Consider the following 23,979-nt stretch of genomic DNA (forward strand, 5'->3'; position numbering starts at 1 on the left):
GATACCAGGTAATGATACAAGAAAAAAATAGAGATGGGCTAGGGTGAGTGAGTGGATAATTATTTTACTTAGAGTGGTCAGAGAACGCCCCTCTAAGGAGGTAACAGCTGAGTAGAGACCTGAATGGTGTGAATGAATGAACCCCAAGAAGATCCGGAGAAGAGCATTCCCATCAGACAGAAGAATAATTGTGGTGCTACTGCTAACTGTGCTGATTATACAATAACCACTCCTGATACTACCCTGTCACAACAGAACCTGAATTTTGCTTGTAACAGCAAGGTATACAGCCCCAAATGATGAATCATTATTGGCAACCCCATTCCATTTTGCCAAATGCTAGTTTTCTCATACTCCTTTGAAGCTAAACATAGTCATGTAAACTAATTCTAGTCAATGGGACATAAAATCTGCTGGAGGATTATTGGGTAAACTTCTGTTTCTTTGTAGAAATAAAAGGGGGCAAGTGCAAAAGAAAACTTGAATGTTCTACCCCCTGCCTTGATCTACGAATGATGCCTAGGACTGAAGCAAACATCCGGTAATAATGAAGTGACAAGCAAGACTGTGAAAAAGAGGAAAGATAAGAAAGAGCCTGGTTCCTGGGTCCTTAATGACACTGTTAAGCCACTAAACCAATGCCAGGAATCCCTACCTCATGACTTCATTGATCAGGTTCCAATGGCATTGCCAGTAAAATGTAGTTTCAAAGTCAAGATCACAAGGCCATGAGAACTGTTGTTAACACTTCAAAAATATTTAAGGTAGTATCTTACAGACCCACTTGACTAGACAAAAAATATTCTAAGTATCTTAGGGTGGCCTCTTAGATCCTCTCTGCTAGACCAGAGAGCTTCTAAGATTCTTAAGGATATTGTGCTACAGCACCTTGACTATCAGTCAAAAGTAAACGGGGGCATGTTTTAAAGATATTTAGGGGTGTAACATTTAGCTAAGGTCATAATTTGATACCCAGGAAACCCACAAAATCTCTAAGATAATCATAGTATCTTGGACTGAAAGGAACAGAGACAATTTAAAATGCAAAGAGGTTTCTGAACTCTTAACTTTCGACAGATAAGACATAGGCTGCAAAGCTACTCAGCTACAAATATAAGCTCTTTCTTATGGAAAAAGAAAGATTCTCAGAGGGCAGAGCCAGAAGTTTCAGAATTACTATGGCTCACTGACTGCTATATGCTTCTCTTTACCCTTCCTTCACCTTTGGAATGTAAGTGCCTGTTGTTATCCTATTTCTGATTCACCATTGTATGTAGTGGACAGATAACTGGTCTCTTCAATTCACAGGTCTTAAGATTGAGAGAAGCCACGCTCAAGAAGCTTCATCTACCTGGGTCTGATTTAGATGATGAAATTCCATACTTAAGCTTGAGCCTAATGCAGTAATGGCATGAAACTAAGAATTTTGGAAGCAGAGTAAGTGTATTTTGCATGTGGGAGAAAAATTACTTGGAGCTAGAGATGGTTAATCTGTGGATGGCCCCCAATGAACGACACCTTCCAAAATTCACACTCTTATGTAGTCCCCTCCCATATTGGGTCAGGGTTGAGCCTGGGACTTGCTTTAACTAACAGAATGGAGTGAAAGTGACCCTATGCTAGTACAAAGCCTAAGTCTTAAGAGTACCTGAAGCTTCTGTTTTTGTATATTGGAAGCCCTGAGCTGCCACATAAAAAGTTCAGCTGCCCTGCTAGAAAGACCACATAGAGAGACCACATGAAGAGGTTGCATGGACAGGGGGAGGAATAATCCCTAAGATTACAGAGAGAGAAACTTAGACAGAGAGAGAGAGAGAGAGAGAGAGAGAGAGAGAGAGAGAAACAGGCACATCAAACCAGATGTCCACGCATCCCAATTGAGCCCAGACCTACGGCTGTTTCCATCAGGGTATAAAACACCTAAGAGAGCCATAATGGGTGTTCCAGCCCAGTCAAGCTCCTAGATGACTAGAGGACCAGCCAACATCAAGTGGAGCAAAACAACTGCCTACCTAAGCAAAGTCAACCCACAGAATCTTGAGAAATAATAAAATGGTTATTTTAAGCCACTAAATTTTGGAGTGGTTTGTTATGGAGCAATAAATAATTCACTTATCAAATGAAAACTGAATATTTTGGAAGTCAGATTCAATAAAGAAATTAAAAGGCAAACCACAAAAACTATGAAAAAGTATGTGCCATGAATATACAAGGTTATTATCTGTATAATAAAAATAGCTCATTATAAAACCTAAACAACATCACCAAATACTCAACAGAAAAAAATGGACAATCTACTCATAGGGAAAATCAAAATGGCTAATAAGCATGAAAAAGTTTTAATCATTATTTAAAATATCATTAATACTCAAATATCACTGGTCAGAATATAAAGTGGCACAATCTTTCAGGAGAGCAATTTGTCAACATGCTATTTCTATAAATATATGAGAAGATAATCACAGACACAAATAAATAGGTAAAAGAATATTAATTTCAAGCTTAATGTCCAAAAATATAGAAACTATTTTAAATTACTGAATATCAATATTTGAGGATATCCTGCATCTTGCAAATTTTAAAGAAAATTCAGGTAACATGCTTATAATATAATATCAAGTTTAAAAAAGCATAATATAAAATCATACATATATAGTTTGATCCAAGTTTTTAAAAATAAATAAAAGATATACATATGCTAATAAAAAAGACTGAAAGGAAATAAAATTATTAAATGTGGCAGTAGAATTATAACTACTTTTATTTTCTTTTTTATACTTCTATTTTCTAAAGTTGCTATAATGACTGTGTATTACTTTCACATTCAGTAAAAACAAGAATGTTTTTCTTTTTAAGTTACATTGCTTAGCATATTGATCTAGGTAATAAGGAATAATTCCCCAACTTGAGATATTTAATAAAATTATATCTTTTGGAATTTGGAAAGGAATTTAGAAATGACCTAGTATAAACTACCATTCAGTAGATGAGAAAATAGGCCTAGGGATTCAGGTGTGCAAGCTTGCTGATGTATTTAGAGGCAGAGCCATACTTAGAACTCAGATTGTTTTCCCACTGACCAATACACATTTTTACACTGCTTTATGATAGTGACTCAAACAAGATGTAAAGATCTAAGTAGAATAACTGTCATTTTGAGAAATGCTTTTCCCTGGTGTACCTTTAAATTTTCAGATCATTCTCATTTTAAACTATAAAACTGTTTGTAACAGGGGCACATATGCTATTTCCTAAAACAGTTTCATTAAAAATTTCCAATGAAATAACCTCTCAGGCTTTCCTTTGAAGTTAGATTTTGCTGCCATTGTTATACTTTCTGCTGAATTTTACACCAAACCATGAGACTGGTTTGTATTACTGGTTTCTCAGATCACTTTGCTTTTCCTTCAAAGGTTTTTTTCCTCCTTACTTGATGAGTATTAGTAGGGTAGGAATATTTAATATACTTAGACACACTTCTACTTGGAGACATTTGAATGTATTTTCAATTTATTTATTTTTTATTAATGAATTCTTCAGTTTTTCTTAGTCTTATACTTCTAATACAAGGGCAGATACCTTTAGTTCAAGGTCTTCCTTTGGACTGTGACTTTGAAAGCTTCCTTTTGATTTTGAATCTGGGGAAACTAAGCTTGTGCTCTTCCTTCAAGCTAAGCTCAGATTGTTGCTTTGCCACCTAATTTCTGTTGGAGATAAAATTAAGTTCCTCCTCTTTATTCTACCTGGATTTATATGGATATTTTTCAACTTTACCTCTGATGGAGATGAGTCAGTTTTTAAAAGCCTTGGATATCTATCTTTCAGTTTTTCTTTTGGTGGGAAGAATAGATTTTTCATTTTTATCTCCGGCATAGCTTCTTGCTGGTGTTCCTCTAAAGGTGGTATTTTGTCCTCTTCTGTTAACGTCAGCCTAGGAATAGTGGGCAATGGAGTATCTGTTTCCTTTGTTGACATGTCACTTTTAGGAGCAACAACATTTGAATCATCTTCACCCGACTGGTTCAAAGTTGGTAGAGTCAGGCCTTTCTTATCATCATTATCCAGTAACTAGAAAATGTATCAATAAGACAAGCTACCTATTAATCATTATCAACTAGAAAATATTTAAAACTAACAAAACTGGACTTAAAATCATTTGTACTTTTATCCTTTATTATAACAAGTTACCATCAATATTTGTAAATTGTTACATTCCTTATTTGAAGAGTTGAGAAATTCTCTACTTGCCTGACACCATGGACTATAGGATATTATCCATAAAAATGATCATACTGCATTATAAAGTAGAGGTTCTCATATATTCATTTTTATAAATCATCAGCATCTCAAAGAAGAAAACCAAGGTGTCTGACATTTTACTGTTACTATAATATCACCAATATACCATAACAAAGGAAACTTTAAGAGCAAAATGGCACAAAGAACAATATCATAAAAATCACAATTACATGGTAAAATAAAGGACATTTTAATAGCAAAATAGTACAAAGAATAGTATCATAAAAGAAAGGACAGTCTGTTAAGCCAAGTAAATTTAGCTGTATGAGAAATTCTCTATATTGTCTTTTTTTCTCTCTTTGGACTGTGCAAAACAGTACATACTGACTCTTCAATTGGTATTTTGGGAGCCACTGGCCCAAGAATAGAAATCATTAAATCCTATTTGTCAAGTAGTACAGAAGAATCTTTTATATTTTATTGGTTTACATAGGGGTCCACTGCCTTACGGAATTAATACCTTCTGTAAAAATAGCTAAAAAGCAAATAATATTATGTGAACTCTTATTTATTTCTATTTATAAAATACAGACTATTACTTTGGAGATTATACATTATAGAGAATACACAGTTGTATTATAGAGAAAAAGTAAAGAATGTAGTTAGGTCTGTGGCATCCATTTCTAAGGTGCAGAACTTTATGCTTTCTTTTATTTGTTTCCCCCCTTCTGTTCATAAACACCTTTTGTCCCCTACATTCATATGTACTTTAAAATGTTACTATTTGATACTGAAACTTCCCTTTTAACAGTGTAATTTAAGTTAAATAAATCGTGTAACACTGTATAGATATTGTCGTAACAGAAATAACCATGAAAACTTGAATAACTTCTTGAGTGCTTTCTTCTTTCCATCTATAAATATTTCTCCATTTACAAATATTTCATCCCTTTATAAAATAGTAACTACTAGAAGTTCTCTTTCAAGTTCCCTTACCTCACTTGGAATAGTTTCAGCTTCTTCCTTTATAAGAGGGATATCTGTTAAGAAATTCATAGAAGTATTTTATTATATATAAAAAATAAACATTATTTATATGCATTAATAAAATATTACAGTTTTTCTCACCAAGAATAGAAGCAATTTAAATCAAAGCAGTTATTCAAACATAAACACTACATATTTAGTAAAAACAGGCTGATGAATCTCTGGGAAGATGGAGGAGTAAATGAGCAAGTGTGGAGATGAAGTGAAAACATGTATAAAATGATAAGATTTCAGATCCCTCAATATAAGACATAAAAACAGGCATGTACTATATTTTACTAAAAGTCAAGAGGAAATAAAAATAAATCCCAGATGGTCAGTGATAAGGTTTGGATTGGAAAAAAAGAGTAAAGTTGTATGTAAACAGAAAAAATAGGACCATTCAAGAGAGGCTAACTGAAGCACTTGTAAAATTTTCCTAGAAATATAAAGAATACATATTTAGCAAACAAAAAAGAAAATCCTAAAAGGGAAAAGGAATAAATAATTGAGATACAAAGGGATGCATAAGTCTAGTAAAAAACAAAATTTATTAAGGTCACTATTAGCTGCATGACTGCTGTCAGCTCATTTTTCTGAGCCTTGGTTTTCTTACATGTAAAATAGATTAGCGATAGCTTATCTTATAGGTATGTTACAAGTATATACAATGGGAGCAGCAATGTGGTTAAATGCTTGAGTTCTTGGGTCAAATAGACTAGGTTCAAATTAATGGCTGTGTCACCTCTCATTGACTTGATCCTCAGTTTTCTCATCTGTAAATAGGTGGATAAATAATAATAGCACCCTCGACTGACTGCTCTGAGTACTGAGTTACAAAATCCAAGTAATGTGCCTGGAACCCAGTGAGTGATCAGTAAATGTCAGCTGTAACTATAGGGAGCTACTGGAATGCCAAAAGGAAAGAAGTCACTAGAGGATCCAATGGGACTTGAAATAAACTCTGTGGATAAGTGAAAAAAAGTAAAAAAAAAAAAAAAATAGTAACCATCAGTGTGTGAGAGAGGTTAACCTCCAATATTCAACAGCAATATTGAAGAGGGAAGTTGTGATTCTCCTACAACCTAAAACTTGAATGTTTCAGTGAAAGAGTAGATTAAACATGAAATAGCTCTGCTAGGCTGGTTGATCCTCAGAGGTTAAGAAATGAATATATCAAAGCCTGAGGTAGCCGGGGAAGTACAATTAGAGAAGTAACCTGTGGCCAAAGTCTTATAACAATAAATCATTAATCCACACCAGCAGAATCCAAGATTTTAAAGATAGAGTATTATGCATCTATTTTAACTTACTTTCTAAATGAATCTTTTAAGAGAGAGTTTTCTTAAAGACTGCATGAACAGTATCTTCTATTAATTAAATATCTTACTGATAATTTGTGCAAAGTTCTCACATTTAATGTTAATAATTTAATTTCCTGTCCTGCTCTCTCTCCTCCTCCCTTTCTCTTACACACACACACGCACACGCACGCACATACACACATCCTCCACATAAAAGAGACCAATAGCTCTACAGTTAACAGTGTTTAACAAAAATACCTTTTCATAGATTATAGGTAAGATTTAACTTTTTTCTTGTTCTTAAAGAGGAAAGGAGTATTAAAGATAAAAATAAAAATAACTCTTAATTGGGTCTAAGTATTTTCTCTGGAGTGTTACAGAATAAAAACTATATACCAAAACTATAATGAAATGTATTCTTATTCCCTAACAAAAAATGAAGTATACTTAAAGCAGATTGGTAGTTTTCTTTTTGTGATATAACCACCCTGTTTTAACTATCTTAATAATAAATACAAAAGGTAAATTAGTTTCTTAACCTGATGTTACAGTATCTGTAGGTCTCTCTTCCAATTGGCTTTCAAGTACCTCAATGGTATTACTTTCCTAGAAGAAAAAAACATATTGGAGAAATGTTTAAAGAGCTAAAACATTTTTTCCTGTTTTCATAACTTTTTTAAATACTTTAAAAAAATTTACAGAAGACAAGAAGAATATGGGTTTGTGAGAAAAGCAAACAGTACTGTTTTAAAGACAGGCACACCCTGGCTAGGAGTTAATGGTCCAGGAAGAGAAGACCCAAGAATTGATAGGGTTTCTGAATGATGAATGCATGACAGAAAAAGATTACAAGACAAATGACATAATGTTTAACTTCAAGGGGTATAAGAGGATACCCCCGGGAAACAGATCACTTTTTTATTGGAATACATTATGGTCTATCAGTTGCAAAGTGATGTGGATCTTTATAAAATTCCAAGAAGAATTATAAGGTAGAGTGACCACTGGCTCTTATAAAATACTGATTTTTCAATGAAAACCCAAAGTTCAGAGTCCCTTTAATGAAAATCACCACAAAATTTCCCTAAAATACTAATTCTGTATTAGCAAATGCTAATCAATTTATCTTATCAGAGCACAATCCTGCTCAATTATCTCAGAGTCATTGAAAAACATGAATATATCAATATGTTATGACTACCATTTCAAAGCTGTGATTTTAGTCAATGTTTTATCTATTCACTGAAATCCCTATGAATCTTTTACTGCCAGGTCAAAATGTATAGATTAGATAGTACTTCTAAATAGTAAATCTTACTTATATATCTGATAAGGGTCTAGTATCCAAAATATATAAAGAACTCTTACAACTCAACAGTAAAAATACAAATAGCCTAATTAAAAAATCAGCAAAAGATATGAATAAAAATTTATTCAGAGAAGATATACAAACGGCCAGTATTCACATGAAAAGATGTTTACATCATTGGTCATTAAAGACATGCAAATCAAAATCACAATGAGATACCACTTCAAACCCACTAGGATGGCCATAATTAAATTTTTTTAAAAAAGGAAAATAACAAGTGTTGTAAGAGATATGGCACCCTCATGCATTGCTGGTTAAATGTAAAATTGTGCAGCTGCTGTGGCAAACAGTTTGGCAGTTTCTGAAAAAGTTAACAGAATTATGATATGATCCAGCAATTCCACCCCTAAGTATATACCCAAGAGAATTAAAAACATACATGCACACAAAATCTGCACATGAATGTTCATAGCAGCATTATACATAATAGCTAAAAAGTGGAAACAACCAAATGTCCATCAACTGATGAGTGGATAAAAAAATGTAGTATATCCAAACAATGAAAAATTATTTGGCAATGAAAGGAAATGAAGTATTGATACATGCTACAATAGGGATGAACCTTAAAAACACTATACTAAGTGAAAGAATCAAGTCACAAAGGACCATATATTGTATAATTCCATTTATATGAAATATCTAGAACAAGCAAATCTATAGAGACATAAAGTACATTAGTTGTCGTCTAGGGCTAGCAGGGCATGAGGGGTTTGGAGGGTATAGGCTAAGAGGTATGGGGTTTCTTTTCGGGGTAATGATAATGTTCTCTGATTGTAGTGATGGAAGCACAACTCGGTCAATATACTTAGGGTCACTGAATTGTACACTTTAAATGGATGAAGTATATAGTATGTGAATTATATCTCAACAAAGCTGTTAAAAACTAAACTTATAAATTATTAATCAATATTTATTGAATGTCACATTATCAAAATAGGAAAGTGCATGAACTATGAGTAGCATTTTATAGAGAGGGAACAAATTAACAATATCTGATCATTATTTTTAATTATCATAATTTTAAAATAAAAAGTAAAAATCTATGTACGGAAGAATGTATTATGTTAATTACCTTACGTTCTTTACATTCCAATCTTGGGGTAAGAACTCCTTCTAAGTAGCTAGCTTTTTCTATCCATGTACTCAGACATCTATATTCTTTTTTCATTTTTTCTAGCCTAAAGAAAAATCAGTTACAGATTTAAAAAGTGATAGAAGAATATATATGGTATGAAACAAAGAACACATACAGTATGATACATTTATAAAAAGTTCTTAAAGAAGAAAACCAACAATATATTGTTTAAGGACACATAGGAAAAGGAATGATTATAACACAAATCAGGGTAGTAGTTACCTGGGGAGAGTTGGGGAGAGGGATGTAATCTCATAAGGGCACATAAAACACATTATAATATTGGTAATGTTGTATTTCTTAACCCGAATTGTAAATATCTAGGCAATGGTCTTATTATCTTTATTTAAGTTATACATACATATTTAAGAAATTATTCTATATATATTGCTCTCATTTAAACTATATATACATATTTTATAAATTATTCAACACATATATGATATCTTCTGCAATAAAACAAATGAAAAGATAGGAATTTAGTTTTCAATCCAAATTTCAAAAGGCTTTCATAATCTAAAGATATAATCGATAAGAATTAAATGGAAAAGAGGAAATGTTTCTCAATTCATTTCATTAGGACACTATGACCTTGACAATAAAGCATAACAAGCACATTACAAAGAAGGAAAATTAGTCTAATCTCATTCACAAACACAGATGCAAATGTTACAAATAAAATATAATTTTAGTACAAAAAATGAGGTGGTATAAGGAAAAGATAATATACCATGAACCAGTTGGCTTTATCCCAGGAATATAAGGATATCTTGACATTAACAACAGAACGTTTAATTTAAATACAATTTAACTGATTAAAAGAGAAAAATAATTTGGCAAAATCCAACAACCATTCATGATTAAAATAGAAAACTCTTAGAAAACTAGGAACAGAATGGAATAATTTACTTAATCTGGTACAGGACATCAACCAAAAAACCTATATAAATAATGTGCTTGACTATTAAATGCTAGAAGCATTGCCATGAAAGATCCTGAACAAAACAAAGATGTCCACCCTTACCATTTATAACAGACATTGACTGGAGCTTCCAGCCAGCATAGAATGACAAGAAAACAAAACAAAAGATTAAGGATTGGGAACAAAGAAACAAAATTGTTATTACTTGTAGATGATATGATTGTTTAAATAAATTCCCCCAAATGATACCACAAATAAGTTATTATGAATATGAAAGTTTAGCAAAAAAGGAAAATTCCAAGAAGATGATGGCAGCAGAAGTAGCATAGTTTTTGAATCCTCCCAAATATCTACATAAAAACATTCAGAGTATCTAGGTAGCAAACCCAAAAACTTATAGGCAACATTTACAACAAGATCACGTGACAAGGTTTCCCTATTAACCCCATATACATAAGATATTCATGGTATCAGTGAACATATGGGAGAAAGCAACAGGTATAAAAGGGGCATCTGATGAATGTGAGAATAAGAGAACCCCAAACAGCCAACAGGTAGTCACAAGAAAGCACAGCCAGCCAGCTTGAGAACAGCAGTTGAAACTGGGAGGGTTTTGCTCATTCCAATAGTGGGTGAGTACAAAGCATTCATGATAAGAATCAAAGGACTGGAGTAGTCTAACCACAGAGAATGCTCAAAACTGACCAGCCAGATCTCTACTTAGGGACAGGGCCTCAGAAAACCTTGAAAGAAGTTCACTGTATTTTTAAACACCAAATAAAAACTTCAGAAGTGGGAGCTCTGTGAAGCTAGAAAAGCTTTCGGAACCAAGCTTCTACAAAAAATTCAGGAAAATTAATTTCATATAAAATTGAGCAACAGAGAATTATCAGGGCCAAATTCCAAAGTAGTTATAATAAGATAATAAGGATCAAAATAACATTCTTAGATTGCAGAAACACACAACAAAGATACATGGGAGTCAGCGAGCAGAGGGAGGAGAGGGGGACCCATTCTGCTGGGAAGAAGGGGCTTGGGTGGTGCTGCCACTCAAGAGAAGGCAGAGCAACAGCCATCGCTGTCACTGGAAGCCAAAGAAGTCGAGGTTCTGCAGGTGGAGCTCAGGGAGCCACTCTGAATGGAGAAGCATTATAAGGATCCAGATGTGTTCTACCAAGCCAAGAACTGAAGAAATTTGTGGATTCCAGTCTAAGATGGTGAAGAGGCTCCTGAACTCATTCATCTCCTCTCAGAGATACACCAAATCTATAGTTGTACAAGGAGCAATTCCTGCTGAAAGAAATCCAGAAATAGCTGAGCAACTCCTAAACACTGGACGAATGAGAAAATACCCACAGCAAATGGGTAGGAAAGGCTGAGACACACTCTCACCATAAACCTAACCCTGGCACCATGTCATACAATTGGGAAGGAACTTCCAATTCCCAGCATCTCTTTGAGGAGAGAAAGGTTTGGACCCCACAATGAGTGCTCTAAGTTTCAAGACTGCCACTTGAGGGACAGGCCCCCAAAACACCTAGCTAGGTCACACCTAGCTTGTGACCATGAGACCCTCAAGGTTAAAACAAAATAGAAATAGTTCTTAATGGGTTCTCTAGGACTTGCCATGGTTATGTGCTAAGGGCTCAGCACAGAGTAGGCAAAAACTCTCCATCTCCCAGTCTTTCCCCAAGAGAAGCCTACTCACATTCTGTAAAAGTTAATGTTTGAGGGTCAGGCTTCTAATTTAGCATGCTTCTAGGGGCTGACTGCAATCCTCCCTGGAAACCAGGGAAGCCAGCAGACACTGCATCTCTCTTCTCACTCTAGCCTGATCCAGATCACCAGTATCTCCAAGGAAAAGTTTGTACATACAACTGGCACCCCAGATTTTGTGGCTGCCACCCAAGGCACAGGCCCCCAGATTGCCTGATGTCATAGTCAACAGGGTTTGCATTTACCAGTCTACAGGACTATAGTACACAAAGAAGCAGTTTTAATGGGTGCAGGTACACCACCAACCCTGTGACTATACAAACAGGCCCAGCACAGAGGGAAGAGGAAAAAAAAAGTCTTCCAGTTTCTCCCTGAAAGGGCTCTAACTACATACTTTCCCAGCATCTACCTGGGGGTTCAGCTTCCAATCAGCCTGAATCTAGGTGCTGACTGAGATCTCCCCTTTGGGACACTGACAAGTCTTGACACGCCCTCTACTATTGGAAGGGTGACTAAGAACAAACAAGGTGACTTGGACCATCACAAAGGTTTGAGGGACAACCAAGAACTTGGGCTGGGCTGATGGTAAGGTTCCTTTCCTAAAATGAGGCCACAACATCAAAACTTAGAGAGGTGGTTGTTTTATCTAATGTTCAGAAACCAACACAGAGAGTCAAGGAAAATGAAGTAAGAGAGGAATGAGTCTTAAGCAAAGGAATAAAATAAAATTCCAGAAAATAAGTTCCAAACAAAAGAACAAGATAAAACTCTAGAAACAGACATTAATGAAGCAGAGATAAGTGACTTACCTGATAATGAATTCAAAATAATGGTCATAAAGATGCCCATCAAGGTCAGAAGAAAAATGCATGAACAAAGTGAGAATTTCAACAAAGAGATAGAAAATATAAGAAAGTACCAAAGAGAAATCACAGAGCTGAAGAATACAATAACTGAACAAACGATATGACCAGCAAGAAGAGGTTAATATCCAAAATATATAAACAGCTCATATAACTCAATATCAAAAAAACAAACAACCCAATCAAAAAATGGGCAGAAGACCTGAGTAGACATTTTTCCAAAGAAGATATACAGATGGCTAACACACACAAAAAAGATGCTTAATATCACTATTAGAGAAATACAAATCAAAACGAGATACCTCTTCACACCTGTTAGAATGGCTATCATCAAAAACTTTACAAATAACAAACGTTGGTGAGGATGTGGAGAAAAGGGAACCCTTTTACACTGTTAGTGGGAATATAAATTGGTGAAGCCACTATGGAAAACAATATGGAGGGTCCCCAAAAAACTAAAAATAGAACTACCATATGATCCAGCAATTCCACTCCTGAGTATAAATCAGAAAAAATGAAAACCCTAATTTGAAAAGATACATGCACTCCAATGTTCATAGCAGCACTATTTACAACAGCCAAGATATAGAAGCAACTCAAGTGTCCATCAACAGAAGAATGGACAAAAAAAGATTTATACATACACACAATGGAATATTACTCAGCCATAAAAAAGAATGAAATTCTGCCATTTGCAGCAACATAGGTGGACCTAGAGAATATTATGCTTAGAGAAATAAATCAGAAAGAGAAAGACAAATACTGTATGATATCACTTATTTGTGCAATCTAAAAAATAAAATGAATGTATCTAGCAAAACAGAAACAGACTCACAGATACAGAAAACAAACTAGTGGCTACCAGTAGGGAGAGGGAAGAAGAGAGGGGCAAAATAGGGGTATGTAATTAAAGGATACAAACTACTATGTATAAAATGGATAAGCAATAAGGATACATTGTACATCACAGGGAATTATAGCTATTATTTTGTAATAACTTTTTAGAATTTAATTAAAAAAAATTTTTTTGGCCACGCCACGCAGCATGCAGGATCTTAGTTCCCCAACCAGGGATTGAACCTGCACTCCCTTCAATGGAAGCATGGAGTCTTAACCACTGGACCACCAGGGAAGTCCCTGTAATAACTTCTAATGAAGTATAATTTATAAAAATACTGAATCACTATGCTGTAGACCTGAAACTAACATAATATTGTAAATCAACTATACTTCAATTAAAGAATTCATTGTCAAACATCAAAAAAAAAAGGAATCAGTTGTGTTTCAGAAAGAGAAATTAAGGAAACAATCCCATTTACAATCACATCAAAAAGAATAAAATACCTAGGAATAAATCTAACTAAGGAGGTCAATACAAGATACTGATAGATGAATGGATAAAGATGTGGTATATATATGTGTATATATATATATACACACACATATATATATGTATATATATACATATATATATATATACACACACATATATATATATATATGCAATGGTGTATCAGCCATAAAAAAGAATGAAATCTTGCCATTTGCAACAAAAAAGGTATAGCGGTAACTGAAATAAGTCAGACATAGAAAGACAAGTACTGCATGATTTCACTTATATGTGGAATTTAAAATTCAAAACAGATGAAGAAACATAAATCAGAGAGAGAGGGCTTCCCAGGTGGCGCAGTGGTTGAGAATCTGCCTGCCAATGCAGGGGACACAGGTTCGAGCCCTGGTCTGGGAAGATCCCACATGCCGCGGAGCAACTAGGCCCGTGAGCCACAACTACTGACCCTGCGCGTCTGGAGCCTGTGCTCCGCAACAAGAGAGGCCGCGACAGTGAGAGGCCCGCGCACCGCGATGAAGAGTGGCCCCCGCTCGCCACAAGTAGAGAAAGCCCTCGCACAGAAACGAAGACCCAACACAGCCATAAATAAATTAATTAATTAATTAACTAAAAGAAAAAAGCAACTACACTCCAATTAAATTAATTAATTCATTAATTAATTTAAAAAAAATCAGAGACAGAATCATAGACACAGAGAACAAACAGAGTGGAGGGGAGTGGAAGAGGAGTGAAATAGGTAAGGGAAATTAAGAGATACAAACCTCCAGCCACAAAATAAACGGATCACGGGGATGAAATGTACAGCATGGGGAATATAGTCAAAAATAATGTAATATCTTTGCTGACAGATGGTAACTAGACTTATCATGGTGATCATTTTGTAATTTATAGAAATGTTAAGTCACTGTGTTGTGCACCAGGAACAATATAGTGTTGTAGGTCAATAATACTTCAAAAAATGAAAGAACAAACTCATAGAAAAAAGAGATCAGATTTGGGGTTACCTGAGGCAGAGGGTGGGGGAGGGGGAACTGGATAAAGGTGGTCAAAAGGTACATACTTCCAGTTGTAAGATAAATAAGTACTAGGCATTCAGTGTACAACATGATTAACATAATTAGCACTGCTATAGGTTATATATGAAAGCTGTTATGAGAGTAAATCCTAAGAGATCTCATCACAAGGAAAAATCTTTTTTCTTTTTCTTTTATTTTGAATCTATATGAGATTATGGATATTCGGTAATCTTATCATGATAATCATTTCATGATGTATGTAAGTCAAATCATTAAGTACTGCTTAAACTTATACAGCGCTGTGTACCAATTATATCTCAATAAAACTGAAATAAAAATAAATAAATATTATGTGGAATCTAAAAAATGGTACAAATGAACTTATTTACAAAACAGGAATAGAGTCACAAATGTAGAAAACAAACTTATGGTTACCAGAGGGGAGGGGGGAGAGAGATAAATTGGGAGATTGGGATTGACATATATACACTACTATGTATAAAATAGATAACTAGTAAGGACCTATTGTATATAGCACAGGGAACTCTACTCAGTACTCTGTAATGACCTATATGGGAAAAGAACCTAAAAAAGAGTGGATATATGTATATGTATAACTGATTCACTTTGCTGTACACCTGAAACTAACACAACATAAATCAACTATACTCCAATAAAAATAAATAAATAATAAATGTTATTGAAAGAATAAAACATAGGACTAGGGGAAAAATGGGTTCCTTGATCACTCAATTCAATGTTTATGAATTAATTTATAAGTCTGAGTAAAATATGCATATACATAAACACTATTTTTAAAATTTCAGGAGTTCTGTTTCTGGCAATGATGGAATAGATTATTTCAGACCATCTCACTGCACAACTGAAAAAGCTAGACAAAGTATTTTAAAATTTTTTCTTTGGAAGTATCAGTCAGTTATAAAGGCAGCAAGAATTTGCAAATCCAAGATGCCAGACAGAAAGGAAGTCTGGAGACTTTGAGCCCATAATTTGGAGCCATTTTCCTTCAAGGCATTTGAGGTGGCCAAGAGTTAAGAGCTTTGAGATAAATATGTAAGAATGAGGGAACAAAAACGAGAGTTCAGGCCCTGTTGAGGATGAGAAGCCATGGTAAACACCTAGGCTTTCAGTTGGGGCCCTAGAGGGCTATACCCCAAGAATAAGTGCCTCCTTAAATATTGTACCGTGGTTGCCTCACACTAGTCCCGGCCTTGATGTTAAGAATAAGAGTAAACCAGAAAAAGACTAATGCCCACAGGAACTAAAGCCCAAATCATTTCAAATCATTTCAGTCTCATCTCAATTGAATTAAGGTGATCTGGGATTGCTAGTGTTCCTAGGCTAGCTGGCTGCCAGATGCAAATGTATATATTATCTGTAAAAATATATAATCAAGAGCCTCAAATTAGTTCTACAGATTTTCAAATACAATGTTTGGCACTTGATAAAAACAACTAGGCATATGAGAACATAAGATTTGACTAAAAACTCTGAGGAAAAAAAACCAACAATAGGTATAGACTTATAGGAAATCCAAATAATCAAGTTATCAGAGATGAACTTTGAAATATAATGATTAATATGTTCAAAGAATTAAAAGATAAGACTGAGGATTTTGGTAGAGAAGTGGAACTATAAAGTAAATGAAAATTCCATAACAAAAGGAAATAACTGAAATTAAGAATTCAATTGGCTTAACAGCAGATAAGAGACAAAGAAGAAAGAACCAATGATTATAAGACAGGTCAGAAGAAAATATCTAAAGCATAGAGATAAAAGATGGGAAATACAGAAAAGAGTATAAGAGACCTATAGACTATATTGTTGAGTGAAGAGGCAGAGAAAGTATTATACTTTCTCCCATATTAATGAGTTCTCACCCCTTTTCTTGCCAGATCATTGACTTTTTAAAACAAACACTGAACCCATGAAATATCACCATGATGAAGGTTTCTGGACCAATAGCAAGCCTATGTCTCAAAGGAAAAATTAATATACAAATAACACATAAATAAGATGAAAAATTTTTTGTTTTGTTTTGTTTTTGTTTTTTACCTTGCCCGGGGTTGTTGCTGAAGTTTTTCAAGTCGTACTACAGATGGCTGGTTGGATTGGGATGCTGTAGTTGGCACCCCAACAGAAACATTCAGGTCTGGGGATAAGAATGCTGGATATTCTATTCGTTGTGGTATAATAACATTTCTGGAAAATGGTAATAAAGTTAAAATTATACAAAAGTCCACTTCTAAAATCAGTGTTAGCTATCAGACCCAGACCTCTCTCCCTATCTCTAGATCCAAATCTCTATCTCACGGCCCAGTCAAGTTGACACAAAAAACTAACCATCACAAGTCCACCCCTCGTCAACTTGGTACCCATAAACATCTTACAACATGCTTAATCTCCAAATGAAAACAATAACAAGGTCATAATTAACCTTACATGATACAACTCTCCTGTATACATACAGCCAAAAACTCACTAGCCCCTTCCTCAGAAAAGGATGTAAAGTCCTTGGGTGATGTTTACTCTTCTCCTTAATATCCTGAAACTTAAATAACTATGATGTAAGGTTAACAATACTTAAATATTATGATATAAAGTAAATATATATTATGTTACATGATAAGGAGATGAGAGGGAAGAAAAACATATATATAAATTTTTTTTCCAGGTCACTGAGTAAATGGGCCAGAGTAGCACATCCAAAGGAATATGTTGCCTCCAAAACCCAAGAGGCCCACTAGGTGTTAATGCCTCTTTTTTGGGTTGTAGGAGAGCCCAGATACAACAATTTACCCTTCACCTCAGCAGGAATATCTTGACAAGCCCCATACCTGGATCCCTAAAATTTCACTGAGGTAGAAAGCCCTCGAATTTTATCAGACTTATTTCCCACCTTCTGACATGCAAATATCTTACCAATAAGTCTAGAATAGTGCCACTTCTTGCTCACTAGGTCCAATCAGCATAATGTCATTACTGTAAGGGTGAGTGTGATATCTTATATAAGAGAAAGTAATCAAGATTCCTGTCTACTATATTATGACATAGGGCTGGAGAGTGATGTATCTCTGAGGTAGGACAGTGAAGGTATACTGCTGGTCTTGCCTGTGGAAATAAAGCTGTTTTGGATGGTCTTTATTAACAAGTATGGAGAAAAAAGCATTTGCCAGATCAAGAGTTGCATACCAGGTACCAGGGGGTGTGTTAATTTGCTCAAGCAATGAAATCACAAGTGGTACAGCAGCTGCATTTGGAGTCACCACCTGGTTAAGCTTACAATAATCTACTGTCATTCTCCAAGATATATCTCTTTTCTGCACAGGCCAGATAAGTGAGTTGAATGGGGTTGTGATGGGAACCACCATCCCTGCACCTTTCAAATCCCTATGGTGGCACTAATCTCTGAAATCCTTCCAGGTATTGCTTTTGGTTTACTATTAGTGGTAGCTCTAGTGGCTTCCATTTAGTCTTTTCCACTGTAATATCCCTCATTCCACAGGACAGGGAAGGTATTCACCAACTGTTGAATACGTATATTCTAATTATGCATTCTGGAACTGGGGAAATAACTATAGGATGGGTTTGGGGACCCACTGGGTCCTCCATGAGATGAATCAGAGTTAAAACTCCATTGACCACATGACCGCCATAAGCCCCTATTCTAACTGGTAGACAACAGTGACATTTTGGGTCTTCTGAAATTAGTGTCAGTTCAGAGCCAGGGTCCAGTAGTCTCTGAAAACTCTATTTCCTTTTCTCTGATGCACAGTTACCCTGGTAAAAGGCTGTAGTTCCTTTGGGGGAATGCTGGGAGAAAGATTAACATAATTTTTGGCACTGTACTGAGGTCTCTCCTCAAGGGGATCAGGCTTCCCCTTCATTCAAAGGGTTCTGGGTCTGTAAACTGGTTCAAACTGGGAATTGATTGAGGAGCTCTGTTTTTATGATTTAGGTTAGACTTTTGTTCATTTGACCTAGAACTTTTCTGCTGATATAGATCAAATAAGAATTTAGTAGGCTTCCTGTATATTCTATTTCTAGGAATATCATGATCAACTAGCCAATGCCATAGGTCTACATGAATCAGACTATTTTGGTTGCTGCTTTGACCCTGCTGTCCATCACAGTAACCACACCCACCTTGCCACTTCAGGATCCAATTCCTCCCAGTTCATTTAGGTTTTCCAGTTCAGTGACTGTAGTTCCCACTGCAAGGTCTGGCCTACAGAGAAGAGCAATCACAGGGCTCTTCAAGGGTGGGGCTTCCCTCACAAACTTATTTGTCACAGTCATGGTGAAAGGTGTGTCTTCTGGAGCCTCCCAGGGTGAATAAGTAAGTCTTAAATGACAAATCCACTCTAACACTACAATCTCCCTAAACCTTTGAATTCCTTCCTCTACATTAAACTAAAATAGATCTGGCATTTTCAATTCACTCACAGTGGGCTATCTTTTGGTCCATGTTTCAGTAACCAACAAAGTGTTAGAGTCCTTTGTAACTCCCCAAGCTGCATATTAAACGTAGAATCTCTGCTTAGTGAGCCCATATCCATAAATTTGATATGATCCAACTTTATGATCCTGCCACCATTATCCCATACCTTTAATATCCCCATACTCTCACATGTCCCCTGGATTTTTATATATATAAATTAGAAAACTCAAGCAGTTCTTTTTGGAGTGTAGTGTACTTCCTCATGGGTCACACTTTGAACCTCACCTTTAGGGGCTGCTGGAACTTGAGTCTAGTTGCAGGCCTAGAAGCAAAGAGGGGCCGTGGGGGTGACTCTTGAGGAGAATCAACATTGTCTTGCATGGCAACTGCCTCAGAAGAGGCCATTACTATTTCTTCAAGCAATGCAGGGTTAATCCCCTCAGATGGGGTGGAAAGGCCACTACCACTTTTGCTGGGGGTGGAGAGGTCTCTTCCACTGGGGTTTGAGAGGTCACTTCAACTGGCAAAGCAGATATATCAGAATTTATGGGCTCAGCGTCCCCAGCTTCATCAGAGTCTTCTATTTTCCCATTCCAACTTTAAGGGTCCCACTTATTCCCAACCAATATCTTCACTTTAACAGTAGACACCCTATGAGGCTGGGAGCTCAATTTGCGTTGTAATTCAGGCAGCTGCAGAATGAAATTCTGGCTTCGATTTTCAGCAATCTTAGTATTATGGCTGTAGGAGATAAGGGTCTCCTTCAGGGCACACATGGAAGATTTCAGGTCATTTACACAATGCTTGAGCTGGGAATTTGAATCCTTGAGCTCGTTCTTTTCTCACCTTTGTCCATCAACATTAGGAATACCCAGCCAATTCATTATATTCATTAGTTTGACAAAAATGTTTGAAAGTATCATATATATAGTCATCCATATCTTTGCTTCTTTGCTTTGATTAGGGGTATCCAATGGGTGATATTTTTCACGTCGCTATTGCCAGATCACGCCATGGACTATCAGTGTCTCTTTACCACTAGAAACAGAGTCATTAGAGTCTTTAAATCTATAATCGGATTAGAGAACTAATTCCACAAACCCCAGAACCAATTCAGAAAACTTGTCCTTAATCTTCTGTTTCTCTAGAACCACACTGGGTATCAAAATCTGTATTAGGGAGAGCTGTTCAGAGAAACAGAACCAATAAGATGGAGACAGAGGGGGAGAAAGAGAAAGACAGACAGAGAGAGAAGTTCATTATAGGGAATTAATTTAAGTGATTATGGAAGCTGACAAGTCCAAAGATCTGCAAGATGAGTGGGCAAGCTGGAGAGCCAGGAGAGCCAATGGTGCACAGTTCTGGTCCAAAAGTCTGCAGACTCAAGATCCAGGAAGAGCTGATGCTTCCATTCAAGTCCGAAGGCAGGAAAGAGCCAATGTTTCAGTGAAAGGCTATCAGGCAGGAGGAATTCTCTTACTCAGGGAAGGGTCAGATTTTTTGTCTATTCGGGCTTTCAACGGATTGGATGAAGCCCACCCACATTAGTGAGGGCAATCTGCTTTACTCAGTCTGCTGATTTAAATGTTAATCTCACTCAAAACATCCAGAATATTTGACCAAATATCTGAGCACCCCCTGGCCCAGTCAGTTTGACGCACCGAATTAACTGTCACAGCCACCAAGTCATTGCCTTAGTCCAGATTGTCAGTATCTCTCATGTAGACTAATGCAACAGCTTCCTCCAATCCAACACTAAACTACTTCTGTCCATATTCAATCCTATTGATAGGATCACATAAAATGCAAGTTGATCATGGTATTTCCCTTACTTAAAATTCTTCAATGGTTCTACATCTGAAGCACTTCCAAATTTTTCCAATAAAGAACTCCTGTGGGTAGAGGACAGTGAAGGTCTCTGGAGGTGTAACTTAATGCAATCAGACACAAACCACACATCTTGGAATCATTTTGTTATCTTGAAAATTTGTGACTTTTTAATTCTACTGGATAATATATAAATGTTAATTTTAAGATAACATTTTCCCTCTCAAAATCTTTGAGCAAAGTAATACTCCAGAAAGATGCACCATATCTTCCAGTGCTTTGTGTTGCCCTGACACACCCTTGAGGACTCAAAAGAGTAAAATTTACTCACATTTGAGAAGCATAAACCTACACTGATGATGATGGTGATGATAAAACATTTATTACTTTAATAAGTAGCTAACAACTGAGAATTCTGCTATTTGCTACCATGTTCCAAGTGCTTTATATGTAACTTATTGAATCATTACAATAACTCAATTGGGTAGTTGTTATTTTTATCCCATTCAATAGATGAAGCACAAAGAGCCTAAGTAACTTGCCCAAGGTCACACAGCTAGTACCTGGCAGAGTCCGTGTAGTCTGGACTCTAGAGCCTGACCTCTTGACCACCATATCTTGCCCGTGACTACTGCTTCGGCTCATCTCCCATTGCTCCTTTCCTTGCTCCTATGCGCTTTGCAACCCACAACAAACTACTCACTGTTCTCCATTATAACATAGCCTCTTACGGCTCCCACCTTTTACTTATGTGCCGTCTTTCGGGAATGCGTCTCCTCGTCCTTACAAAGTCAACCTGATGCACCACTACTCATTTTTCAAGTCTCACATCGAGCACTCTTTCTTTTGTGGATCCTTACTTGATAATACTTTCCTCCTAACTCCCCCAAGAAGTATGGGAAGCCCCTTGGCTGTGTCCCACAGACCTCTATGTTAACCTCTAGGAGGGCTCCATCTCATTTGTATTATCTTATTTTTGTTACGTGTTACCTTTGCATTAAACCATGAGCTACTTGAGGGCAGGGACCAAGCCTCATTTATCTTTGTATTTTTAGTGCCTTGGGGGTATGGCAAACATTCAATAAATGTTTATTGAATCAATGGATAAATAAGGAAATAATAATCAGTAAACATAAGAAAAACATTAAACTTTACTATTTCAACAAATCACCAATATCAAATGGACAAAATTTATTTTTAATGATAATACCCAGTGCTGATAGGAAATCAGCACTTCAGAATATAATTTCCTATTCTATACCTAATTTCCTCAATCCCATTTCAAGTATTTTCCATTCCTTATTCTTGGATAGCACCATAGATTAAATATCTCTCTTTCAGGTGCTCATTTTTCTTTGATCTATTTTTACTGTTGAAATTGCAAGACTAATTGACATACTATATGTTAAGTTACTTTTGGCCTGCTAATTGCATTTTTTTGACCATAGGCTTTTTGCTGAAAATTTGGAAGTAACAACTGGAGTGTGTGGAAGTGGTGGGTAATGCTACCATACTACAGAGCAGAAAACTGGCAACTATTAGGCATCTTGATCTTAAAAGTTCCTCACCTCTTTCTGCAGAAGGAACATCTCACTGGCCAACTTTCCTCGTTAGGCTTCCCCTCCCTTCCCTCCTTCAGCCACGAAGTTGGCAACCCTTCTCTTCTTTTCTTATCTCCAGACCTCCTCAACTCCTCTCTCCAGGGCTACACCCAGAAACTCAAAATATCTTCCCCCTTAAACAAAACAATTCACTGCTTTCTTTATCTTGGAGTCTAGTTCATTCTGGCCATGTCTTAAGACAACCAAAATTCTCCATCAAATGGATTACATATTTTAAATGCCACATGATATATAACTGTGTTAATAAGACTTTAACACTTACGTCACAGGGTCTGTTCTTTCTGGAGGTGGTGCAATATTCATAAACATAGATGGCTTAATAATTTTCTGAAGAGGTTTTAACTGAGGAAAATAATAAGTATATATTAACACTGTTTAGTTACAATTCCAGTTCATCCTAATACTACTATCCCCCAGGACTTAAACGATATGTATAAAGAGGAAAGGAATTAAGAGAGGAAGAAAGAATTAACATTGAGCACTATGTATCTGCCAAGAATTGTGCATCTTTAATATTACTTAATCATCTCAATAATCCTATGAGGTAGATAATTATGCCTATTTTACAGATAATACTGAAGATCAGTAATTGTTCAAGGGTTACCCAATAGGCATGAGAGCCAACATTTGAATGCAACTTTATCTCCTCCAGTGCAAGTCCTCTTTATACACTATCATGATAGGTAAGTAGGGGACTATGTTACTGAAAAGTTCATGGACATAAAATCAAATAGAACTTTTATGAAATTTCCCACTCTTTTCCTTACAATGCCTTTGTTCCTAGTTTTTAGTAGAGTCCACCTACATAAAACAATACAGTATTTGCCCAGTCTTATTTGAAAAGGATCTATCTCCCTAAGAATGGGATTGTTACATGTTATATCCAGACACAACACCTATCTCTGAACTTGGTACTCATAAACTATGTCACAAAAAGGACTAAGCCTTTTGTGACACAGTTTAGGACTAATTTATGATAAGAAAATAGGCAAAATGAAAAGAAAGAAAAATCAAAGCAGAAAAGGGAAAAAGAAAAAAAGCTTGTGTCTAGTGGTTTTCATCAATATATTACTTACCTGTGATTCAAAATGTATTAAAAAACATTATGATATACCACAGGCAAAATT

The 23,979-nt window shown here is 35.8% G+C and overlaps 1 protein-coding gene across 1 annotated transcript in view; it reads right to left on the reverse strand.

The window, feature by feature from the left end:
- Positions 1 to 3,666: 3,666 nt before the first annotated feature.
- The window catches only part of C2CD6 (C2 calcium dependent domain containing 6), an 87,303-nt gene continuing 66,990 nt past the window's right edge, over positions 3,667 to 23,979 (reverse strand). The window contains exons 8-13 of the mRNA XM_061186465.1: positions 23,115 to 23,194; positions 17,018 to 17,164; positions 9,011 to 9,116; positions 7,109 to 7,175; positions 5,236 to 5,279; positions 3,667 to 4,068 (exon numbers count right to left, since the gene is read on the reverse strand). Of these exons, the coding sequence (XP_061042448.1) occupies positions 3,667 to 4,068; positions 5,236 to 5,279; positions 7,109 to 7,175; positions 9,011 to 9,116; positions 17,018 to 17,164; positions 23,115 to 23,194 (846 nt within the window). The remainder of the gene's footprint in view (positions 4,069 to 5,235; positions 5,280 to 7,108; positions 7,176 to 9,010; positions 9,117 to 17,017; positions 17,165 to 23,114; positions 23,195 to 23,979) is intronic.

The sequence above is a fragment of the Eubalaena glacialis genome, chromosome 1 (genome assembly GCF_028564815.1).
Source record: "Eubalaena glacialis isolate mEubGla1 chromosome 1, mEubGla1.1.hap2.+ XY, whole genome shotgun sequence".
Classification (NCBI taxonomy): domain Eukaryota; kingdom Metazoa; phylum Chordata; class Mammalia; order Artiodactyla; family Balaenidae; genus Eubalaena; species Eubalaena glacialis.